We start from the raw sequence: 11233 nt of genomic DNA, 5'->3' as shown, positions 1-11233 counted from the left end.
TCAGACCGCTGGACAAACACTGGTGAATCAAAGCCACACAACCATCTGGCAAAGAGTCAAAGCACTGTTTACTAACTCTGTTTCAAAAGATAGGGATGGAATGAAGCTGTTGACTGGCGGCCTCAGATCAATGGCAATAGGCTGTGCAAAAGATGCTGCAAACAAGACAGGAGAAAGTCTGTCTCCAAGGGCACTTTGTACCCAATGAATTAATTTCCCAAGCTGCTGCTCTGTCTTACATGTGAAAGTAACAAAGGTCCAATTTAGGCAAAGGATGGATTGCCCTGAAGGTACACCACCAGAATTTGCCCTGCTAGGATTGTGTCAGTCAATTACGATTGCCTGGAATGTGTGAAGGACTGCACCTGATGAAATATTAATATTTTGAACCTTTTGATAGCTATCACGTCTGTCCCCTCATGTCTGCCTGTGTTATTTATTGGTGGATGGGGATAAATAAATAGGTATCATAGGAGCCAACTCCTAGGGGCCGTGGGGGCTTTGGCCCCCTCAATGAAATATTTGAGGGGGCCAGGCCCCCACAAAGTTGATGTGCATTTCCATTCAAATGGTGTGTGTGTGCACTGCACCATGTGATCAATTATGTGGGGACACCCACAATATTTTATTCAAGTTGGCACCCCTGCTAGGTATAAGGAGTTTTTGTTTGCCTTAGCAGCTCAAAATTTCATTGCACAACGTGGGATTCTGTGTATTGGGGACCACCTTATATCAAGATGCACTTCTATACTGTTTGCATTTTTAGCGTTTTTGTGATGACCAATGGTTTCTAACAAATAAACTTGGCTAGCTGCTGACTCCCTGTACTTATCTGCTCTCTATCATTCTTCCCATGCCATCCTTCCTTTCAGTTCATTTCAAGCAGTTTTCTGGTGCACTGCTCTCCGAGCAGGCTGGCAGGGGAAGTGGGAAAACCCAGCTGGGAGAGGGAGTTGCAAGGAGCATCAATAATTGGAGAAAGAGTTAAGCACCTGTTGTAAGAATGTTAAGGTTTTTTATATATAAAATAATTGTTCATAAACATGTACATCTCAAGGCAGCCCTGTTTAGGGAAGCTTTTAATGTGTGATGGATTTCTGTATTTTAATGTTTGATGGATTTCTGTATTTTAGAATTTCTGTTTTGTTGGAAGCCGCCCAGAGTGGCTGGGGGAACCCGGCCAGATGGGCGGGGTATAAATAATAAATTATTATTATTATTATTATTATTATTATACATGAATGTACAGTACAGGCACATGTCTGAAGCAGCACAGGAAGACAGGCCTGACTGACACCATTTTGACTCTCTCTGACCAGGTGTTCCTCTGCAAGGAAGAAGGAGGGTGGGGAAAACCTTCTCATTGTCTCAGGAATTAAAGTGATAATCCCTGGCATCCTGATAACTGAGTGCCAGACAAAAGGGTGTGATTAACTTGGCTGGTAAACAGGAAAATGTAAATATACATTTTTTTTACTTGATTAGGTTTTGGGGGCAGGGGGCAGGGTCCAGGATGCTCAGATTACTGCCACCAGACCTCCCCTTTCATGATGTACCTATGATGAATTTAGGGAGGGCGGTCTTGGGCTACACCCCTTCTGTGACGTATGGGTGATGCTTCTGGGGGTTGGGCTGAAACCAATTTCAAATTTCTTTTTAAGGGCAAGACACCTTTGTTTGGGGTTCCTTCCTTGTTCTCCTGCATGAGGGGAAGGACCCTGTTGCAACAGCAAAAATAAAGGCTTTGCTTCTCAAAATTCTCTGGTTAGCCTCTGTTATATTCTCTGACCAATGGAGAACCCAATAAGGGCTCGTGTACCCCATAAGGGAATAAGGGCAGATTTTTGCTTATATCACACCCATGCTGCCAGGGGGCACAGATCCTTCCAGCTCTACTGGTCTATGATTCTATGCCCCAGCATGCACATGCTTAACAAACCCTCTGCCGATAGCATGTCTGGTGGCTGGTTGAAGGGATACCATGAGCATACTGGCATATGGGCATAGGGTTCATCCCTGCAAAAAGCGATCCTGGACCCACCAGAATTTCCCTGGTGTGTATTAGAGCATGTCAGTACTTCACGTGCTTCAGTTTTCTTCGCCTCATACTGTCAGGTACTGACCTTGAACCATACACATGAAATCATTATCATCCATTAGGTTGCCAGCACTCCCATCACCTCCATTAAATTAGGGAGTTTCCCAGTATGGGGAGAATCTGCTAAGGGAAGTAAATCCAATATAAAATCCCATGTTAACTGAAGCACATTGTGCTTCAGTTTCTTTTAATGTGTGTGGCGATGTTTCACAGGTGCCACCTATCACCACACACACACACCCTACTCCCATTTTGCTTCCATTGTCTCAAAGGGAAAAAGAGACAGCATTCACAAAAAAGCATTTAATCTGTTTACAACAGCTTTCTTGGGGAGAACTGTGCAAAACAGCTGCGTCAAACACAATTTTCTTCGCGAATGTGAACAAGCGAGAGCAGGGCGGGATCGGAGTGCAAGAAGTGGGATGGGATTTTCAATTATTCAATCTGCAAGGTCCCAATACCAAGGAGGGTCCTCCCTTCACCCTCTCTATCTCTGAAATAAAACTGGATCAGAGTTCGGACTGTGCCCAGGTGTGCCAAATTGAATAAAATATTGGGGGCGGGTAAGCCCCGCTCCACATAACTGATCACAAGGTGTAGATCACACACACACCCCAATATGAATGGCAATGCAGTATTTTATTTGGGGTCAAAGGGACCCTGGCCCCTAGGACATGATTCCTATGCCTCAGCCAGCCTGGCCCAGCAGGAGAGGCCCCAAGTTCTCCCTACTTGGGCCTGGCCACCCCTGCCTCCTGAGGCAGAGAGTTCCACAGTCCGACCAGGCGCTGCGTGAGGAAGCCTCCTTTCCCCGGCCCAGAACCTTCCCGAGAGGAGAAGCAGCAGAGAGCCGCCTCGAGCCCGCAGAGGGCCGGCAACGAGTGGCGCCGCCCCGGGCCTTGCGGGCGGTTGCCAAGGGCGGTCCCCGTTTCACTCTCATTCCCTCGCGGCTCTGCTCCGGGCGAAGCGGTGGCGGCCGCCTCTCAGCGCGGTCATGCCGGAGCCCCAGAGTTGGAGGCCGCCGCTGGCAGTGCTGTTTCTGGCGCTGCTGCTTCGGGCGAGAGGCTCCCTCTGCTCCGCCGCCGCCGCGTCGGGTAAGCAGCCTGCTCCGCCCTCTCCTCCCCGCTTTCGCGGAGAGACCCAACCGCAGCGGCCACGTCGATTCCCTCGCCGCACATGTGCCCTGCTCTCGAGTAAAGCAGGGCACGGAGCCTACTTTTCGCCTTGGTGGAGGGTGGGGGGAGCTGATCTCTGCCCCTCTTCTTGTGCTGCTGTTGAGATGCACACTCGGGGCTTGTTCACACTTCTCCTTATTGGCCTGCATAGAAAACACGGGTCCAGGTGGTCTTCCCTCTGCCCCGCTCCTTTCCAAGGCAAAACCCACTATTTAGCGATAGGCTGGAACAAATGTCAATCTGCGGGAAACCCAAATTGCCGCTTGCTCCGGTTGAGCACTAAATTGTTTCTCAACCCCGGGGTGGAAAAAACTGAAGCTCAATCCAGATAAGACAGAGGCGCTGTTAGTGGCTGGTTCCCTCCCACCCCTATGGTCTAGGGCAGGCATCCCCAAACTGCGGCCCTCCAGATGTTTTGGCCTACAACTCCCACGATCCCTAGCTAACAGGACCAGTGGTCAGGGATGATGGGAATTGTGGTCCAAAACATCTGGAGGGCCAAAGTTTGGGGATGCCTGCCCTAGACCATAGGGGTGGGAGGTTGCCTGCTCTTCCTCTGAAGGAGCAGGTTCGTAGCTTGGGGGTCCTCCTGGATCCTTTGCTGTCGCTCAAGGCTCAGGTGGCCCCAGTAGCCTCCATTAGCTTCAGCTACGCCCCTATCTGGACAGGGAAAGCCTAAACTACTGTTGTCTATGCTCCGTTTAGATTACTGCAATGCCTTATAGGAAGGGCTGCCTCTGAAGACAGTTGGGAAACTTCAGCTAGTGCAGAATTCAGCAGCCAGGTTGCTCACCGGATCGGTTTGAGCATATTACACTGATCCTGGTCAGACTGCACTGGCTACCAGTTAGTTTCCTGGCCCAATTCAAAGTGCTGGCTTTGACCTATAAAGCCTTAAACGGCTCAGGACCGCAATACATCAAGGACCGCCCTCGTTCCATATGAACCTACCCAGACCCTGAGATCATCTTCTAAGGCCCTTCTTCGTGTACCTCCTCCTCGAGAGGTCTGGAGGGTGGCAACATGAGAACAGGCCTTCTTTTATCTGGATTGAGCTTCAGTTTGTTGGCTCTCATCCAGTCCATTACCGAGGCAAGGCACTGGTCCAGCACTTCACCTGCAAGTGTAAAGGAGAAATCGAGCTGAGTGTCATCAGCATACCGTACTTCCTCTCTGCAGGAGAGCTACAGTCACCTCGTTTAAAGTGCCGTGTTAACAACGACAGCATCCAGGTGTCCTGCACGCCAGTCTTCCAGGATCCACCTGTGACCTACCACTGGAAATTAAAAAATACATTTCTTTCTGACCAGCCTGTGGTCAGCATTGAGGGAAGCCTAAACCATTCTGAGCAAGTCACATGTACCATAATCACCGCCAGTTCAAATGCCAGCACATCCATCAGTTTGGAAGAGTGTTACCCGCCAGGTAAGTGTTTATCCCGTTGGCCTTTATCATTGTTTGTTTCCCACCATTTTCCTTCAGGGTGCATAAGGTGGCCCGCAGGGCTGTGCAAAGCTGGCCCAGGCTAGATATAAAATGTAGGGCCCATTTCATTCATCTTTACCAAAGGGTCCCCCTTTGCCGCTACCATAGGGACTTGGAGTTGGCCACCCTCAAAATCGTAGGCCCATGCCATTTGGCCCCCCCTGGCGGCCTCCACTGCTCTGGCCTGGTGGTGCTTATGATTCTTCCCCTCCAAATTTAATTCCCACAACAAACCTGTGAGGTAGATTGGGCTGAGAGGTCGTGACTGGTCCAAGGTCATGGCCAGATGGGGATTTGAACCCGGGTCTCCCAGGTCCTAGTCTGACACTGCTACACAACACTGGCTCTTTATGAAACTCTTAAACTTCCCTTCGTTACTTAGTAATTACAGGTTGTTATTCAGCAAGATATGTAAAGATACATGTTACACACACACACACACCACCACCACCACCACCACCGACAACAACAACAACAACAATGACAGCAACAAAACAGGGAAGCACCATCAGTTACCTGCTTCAGATATCTCTAGGCTTTCCCTGGTCATTAAGATGGACCCAGTCTTTTTGTATTTTACAATGCTTTATTGCATGTTTACTGCAATTTGTAAGGTCTTTTTCACATACTGCTTCAGGTTGTGTGTGTGTGTGTGTGTGTATAGAAGTGGCCTTAAATAACAATATAAAATCAAAACACTAAAAAATATCCAACAATAGTCTGTGCTGGTGGGTCAGAACCCCCAGATTGCAGCCTAACCCAAGATGGGTTACACCAGTAGTGCAACATTTTATTTTTTAAGTAAGAAAGTTGAGGGGAAAGCCCATAAATGTAATGGTTTCTCCCTCAAATTCCTGGGAATTATAATTTGGTACCTGCATTAGACCACGTGGCTGGCGCTGTGGTCTAAACCACACAGCCTAGGGCTTGCCGATCAGAAGGTTGGCGGTTCGAATCCCCGTGACGGGGTGAGCTCCCATTGCTCTGTCCCAGCTCCTGCCAACCTAGCAGTGTGAAAGCACGTCAAAGTGCAAGTAGATAAATACGGTAGGTACCACTCCGGCAGGAAGGTGCAGGACGTTTCCGTGCGTTGCTCTGGTTCGCCAGAAGCGGCTTAGTCATGCCGGCCACATGACCTGGAAGCTGTACGAACCAGAGCTCCCTTGGCCAGTAAAGCGAGATGAGCGCCGTAACACCAGAGTTGTCCACGACTGGACCTACCGGTCAGGGGTCCCTTTACCTTTACCTGCATTATTAATTCTGTTAGATATTGCTACCCATCACTCAACCATCAAGCTTTCCAGGGGTTCGTTGGGAAGAAGATATATCCCAAGAGAGAGGGGAAAGGAGCAAAACAGAGTGTGTATGAGACAGAATGAGAAAGAAGTACATATGCAGTAAAAAAATAAAATAAAACTAGGTTGCCTTTTGCATGTAGGGATTAAAGGTGGGTTCTTGGTCTTCTACCTTTATACCAATGTTCGGCAAGAAAGTTCAGCTGAACCTTTTTGCATTGAAGGTGTCGAGTGTTTGGGGTTTGTTCCCCTCTGCATCCAAAAACATTGATCTGATCCATGAAGTCAATCCAAAAGTATTGATTTGAGATGGCTCTTTTTTAACCTATTGTTTTCAAATTTTCTTTTTAAGGACTTTCTACTTCTATAAGAAATAGACGCATCACCCGAGTGCTGTTCATAATATTTATCACCCTGATGGTAGTATTAATCTGGTTTCTCCTGTATAGAAAATGTACGTCTATTCTTTTATGGACTAACTTCTACATGCTATACAACACTCCTTTTAAAAAGTTCTGTTTGAAGGCCATGGAATGAAACGCCTACAATATATATATATGAGGCAATGTATTTATTAGAATGGCCAGCGTTAAGCATCCTGGCAGAGAGCTTTTGATTTGCACATAATTTCCCTTCTTTAGTGTATACAGGAACACAAGAGGAGTCCTGCTGGATCAGGCCAATGGCCCATCTAGTCCAGCATCCTGTTCTCACAGTGGCCAACTAGATACCCCATCTTACATGGGGCTTACGTTCCAGGGAGTGCATAAAGCCAAAATCACATATAGTCAAAACAACCCCTTGGAATGCCCCTGCGGGCATTCCATTTTACCTTCCGGAGCCAGCGCACTGAACTGGCCTTACCCACCACCCCAAGCAAGACCAAGAGCTTAAAAGCCATTTCTCCGTTGGGAAGACCCTGCACACAAAAAAGCACTTTTAAGCTTCCGGCTTCCATGCATTTAATTTGTGTGAGTTCAGCCTGCCAGCCATCGAAGTTGAAATTGCATAGGTTAAACACACCCAAGTTGCGAGCTGAATGTACTCTTTATAGTCCTTTTTTATTAGCAGTCATTTTATCCCCTGCTTTGTTTTCATTTTCTGTTGCCTTGATTTTAAAACATAGCTGCCAAGTTATCCCTTTTTTTTAAGGGAAATTCCCTTATGCTGAATAGGCTTCCTCGTGAGAAAAGGGAAAACTTGGCAGCTATGTTTTAAAAGGTGACAGATTCTACTTCCCCTGGCAAGGCAAAATAGTTTGTAGTTGCCTGTTAATATACCGTGGTAGCTTGGTTCTCAAACTTAATCTGTTCTGGAAGTCCGTTCCAAAACCATAGCATTCCAAAACCAAGGCATGCTTTCCCATAGAAAGTAATGCAAAATGGATTAATCCATTCTAGACAACCCCTCAAACAGCAATTTAACATGAATTTTACTATCTAACAAGACCATTGATCCATAAAATGAAAGCAATAAACAATGTACTGCAGCCACACAGTCAATCAATCAGTAGCTGAACTGGGTTCCACAAAAACAAAAGAGACGCAAAAACAAAAATGCAAAATAAATAGCAAAAACGGACAGACCTCAGGGTAACACTCAAATTGTCTGGGTAGCACTCAAAACGGAAGTGTGGCACTCAAATCAGAAGTGGAACACTCAAAACGGAGCATGTTTGACTTCCGGAAAAAGTTCGCAAACCGGAACACTTCCGGGTTTGCAGTGTTTGGGTTCCAAGTTGTTTGAGTACCAAAGGCGTTTGAGAACCAAGGTACCACCGTATCCATTTAGTCATTGCTTTCCACAGCATGAAAACTCAGGATGGGTGACAATTAAAAGAGAATATAATATTCCATCAATCCATCCATCTAGCTAGCTAGCTCAGAACAAAAATAAACCAAACGGGGCCCTGGCTACATAATGTTGCAGCATGCAGTGCTTCTGAGCTTGGCTGCTTTGAGCTTGGTTTTCGTTTGTAAAACTTGGGTTGTGAATCTATGATCCTGCAGATGTTGATGTCAACTCCCATCAGCCCCAGTCAACATGGAGAGTAGTCAAGGACTGGATCTAGACTCGCCTTTTAAACATTATTAAATATCAGTCCCATTTGGTTTCACTTGTTTTCCTTTCCACAACTTCTACCCTGTTTATAATAGCTAGTTGCTCTGCAGTGCCCTCTAGTGTCACATTTTAATAACGCATTGTTAATGTTCTAAGCTAAATATAATATGACCCTTACATTTTGAAACATTTTCTTAACCCTTTCCTAACGTTATAAACCATGAATGTAGATCCGCCCAAGGAACGAAGGGAGTTGAAATCCAACATTATCTGGAGGGCCACAGTTTATTCGCCTCTGTTTTAAAGCAGGAGACTCAAACGTTCCCTGAGAGGTTAAAAATCAAAGAATGCTTGAAACTAGGCTTTATTTCGCCCATGTCAGAGTCCCAGTTTGGCACAGACATAACCCACGCATTACAATAGGGAAACTCAAAATGGAAGCCGCATAGCATTTTTGGCTTCCCAAAATCGTTTGAAAACAGGAGCAGTTACTTCCGGGTTTTTGGCGTTTGGGAGCCGAAACGTTCCAAAGCGGAGGCGTTTGGGAACCGAGGTTTGACTCGGTTCTTAGTGTGTTAGTGGCCCGTGTGCATGGGCCAGGTCCCAGAAAAAAGGCAGTTGCACATCCTAAATGTGCAGTTGTACACCTCTCTTTCTGGAACCATCCCCTCTCCCAAATGTCGTCCCCCCCCCCCTCCGCAGCAGGAAATATATGTCAGGCAGTGGTGGTGGGTGATGTTGAGTGGGGGAAATGACCCCGAAAGGGAAAGGCTCCTCTGCTGCTGCTCCAATCAAATTTGCAGTCTCTTGAGACTGCTTTTCATTAATCTGTTCTGTAACACCAGCATGGCCTTCAGCATAGTTTCATAAAAATGCATTACTGCGTTGCTCTCTATTTCAGCTGTTGCTGCAGAAAGATGAAAACAACCCTCATTGGAGCAAAGGGGAAGAACCAGTGTGTAGAATAAGGAATTTGACAGCACAGCTGATTTATTTGGCTCCTGTTCTCTGCTTTTGACTCACATCTGGAATAATTATTTCATGAATCCATTGTATGGATTATTATTGATCCAGCGGGATCTATTTTCACCTCTTCCCAGATGTGTTCAATTTTATTTTTTTTGCAGTGAAATTTCAAAGATGAGAAGACATTTTGTCAAGTGGCTGTTCATATTTGATGCCGTGAGCTGGGTTTTTATTTTATTTTATTGCCAACATTTACTTTTAACAAAGTTGCGAGAAATTGGTAAGCAGGACTAGAGCAAGCTAGCGCTGTTGAGATTCTTACAATTACAATTAGCTGTGGTTTAAGGAGAATTAGACGTGTGCCGGTGCATGCTCCTGAATTTCCTAAATTTCCATAAATATGTACAAAATATGCCTTCTTAATGGCGTATATTTTATCCTCTCCTGCATGACTTGGCAGCATCCCTCTCCAGGGTCTTAGGTGATAAAGTTTCTTCAAGATTTGTCAAAGCACATTGGAATAGAACTGTTTGCACCAAAAAGCACTGAGCGAGTCTTGCAGGACCTTAAAGGGCAACACATTTATTGTGGCATAGCCTTTGGTGGACTTTGTCAGATGTACAGAATGCTATTTAGAGATAGCAAAATATATGTTAGGGGTAATCTGCACATTTCCCAGCCGATACCCATAATATCCAGCAGGTCTAGGGGAATAGCTCAGGTGACCTTTGTACATTCTGCTTGCTTGGCTTTTTAAATATCTAATTCAGAAGTGTGCAGACTGTCATCCCTCGGGCTGCTTCTGACTGCCTAATCCTGCATCGATCACAGCCACTGAGCACAGGAAGAAAGGGTGGATCTCCAGATAAAGATTTGTTTTCTTGGTGCAGGTGCAAACATTTTATTTATTTACATTTTTAAATGTATATACTTTATTTAACGACTACAGGCATTACCGTGTACTATGCATACTCTAAAATATAATACAAGTATTAGTAAAAAATATCGTTGTATTATTAGATATTCCTACAATATCTTTAACACCAGACCTTTCACACCACAGTTGCATTTCATCGGTTGTATGTCATCATCTTTTGAAAAACATATGTTAAATATCAGTCTGTTTTTCTTAAATATCGGCATTCTCTCTGAGATCTCAATACCAAATAAGACCTTTTGCTTATGAAAATGTATAAATTTGTTTCCTTTAGAGCAGCAAGCGATCTTCTGGCATCTACTCTGTCATACCTAAGTTTTTAAAAATTATTATTAAACATATATATATATATAAGACTGTTGGATTCTATTGATTCATTTCCTCCCTAATCTTTTTATATGGGTGTATCATCCCAAGTTAATGTTACAACTCCCAGCTGTTCTCTTTCTTAATTCTTGCTCTCTTAGAAGCTGGCCCTGGTCCAAAGATTTGCTGTACTTAATGTATACAATATTTGCATTTGATATATTCTGATTTTCACATAGCATTTCCTTAACGATCATTATTGCCGACGCCGTTTGCCAGTATGCTTAAGCCTTCCTACACTTCTATCTCATGTGGGGGGAAAATCCACTTTAGGGGACAATTTTCATGGGGACCGTGGAAGGTTTAAAAGTCTTTTGCCTACGATCACCTCTCTGCTGCTCAGCTGAATGGAGAAAAGGAGTACAGACTGCAGGGGGGCGAAATACTATTTTGCCACATGAGATTAGGCATTGAGCCAGAAGTGGCCAGGAGGCAATAGACCTCCCAGTTCTGAATTAGAAATTGAAAACAACGGCATGTTTTCAATACATACCAATCAGAGAACGTGCTTAATGCCCTGTACAAAGCTGTGATAGGCACATTTGGTGGTTATGCCTACTGGCTGAAGAGCATACAAAATGTCAAGATATGTACTCAACATGGATGCTTTAGTTGAGGTTCCTGCATTGCAGGGGGTTGGACTAGATGACCCTCAGGGCCCCTTCCAACTTTAAGTTCATGATTCTACTGTATCTATGTATCCAGGAAATGTGCAGAATTCTTATGTAAGCCTACTGGTCAAAGAGGTGAAATGCTTTATGTTTCTTAGATATACCAGTTCTTAATGTTTTAAATTAAAGCTGGAGTGCTGGTATGGCTTAGATATATTCAAAACATCTCTTTCTCTGGC

General features: G+C 45.1%; 1 protein-coding gene across 3 annotated transcripts; it reads left to right on the top strand.

The window, feature by feature from the left end:
* Positions 1–2930: 2930 nt before the first annotated feature.
* Positions 2931–10371, top strand: LOC148683382 (uncharacterized). Of its 3 annotated transcripts, none has more exons than XM_088658302.1 (4): positions 2931–3192; positions 4453–4698; positions 6406–6507; positions 9016–10371. In XM_088658302.1, the coding sequence occupies exons 1-4, from the start codon at positions 3093–3095 to the stop codon at positions 9033–9035; spliced, it is 468 nt and encodes a 155-aa protein (XP_088514428.1). In that variant the 5' UTR covers positions 2931–3092; the 3' UTR covers positions 9036–10371. The 3 variants fall into 3 exon arrangements, with proteins under 3 accessions (XP_088514428.1, XP_088514427.1, XP_088514429.1); XM_088658301.1 differs by having other exon boundaries at positions 2938–3192; positions 6406–6473; XM_088658303.1 differs by lacking the exon at positions 6406–6507 and having other exon boundaries at positions 2938–3192.
* Positions 10372–11233: the final 862 nt, after the last annotated feature.

The sequence above is a fragment of the Zootoca vivipara genome, chromosome 15, assembly GCF_965207765.1.
Source record: "Zootoca vivipara chromosome 15, rZooViv2.hap1.1, whole genome shotgun sequence".
NCBI classification, from domain to species: Eukaryota; Metazoa; Chordata; class Lepidosauria; order Squamata; family Lacertidae; genus Zootoca; species Zootoca vivipara.
Note: the sequence above shows the minus strand (reverse complement) of the source record. Positions and strands in the feature narration are given on the sequence as shown.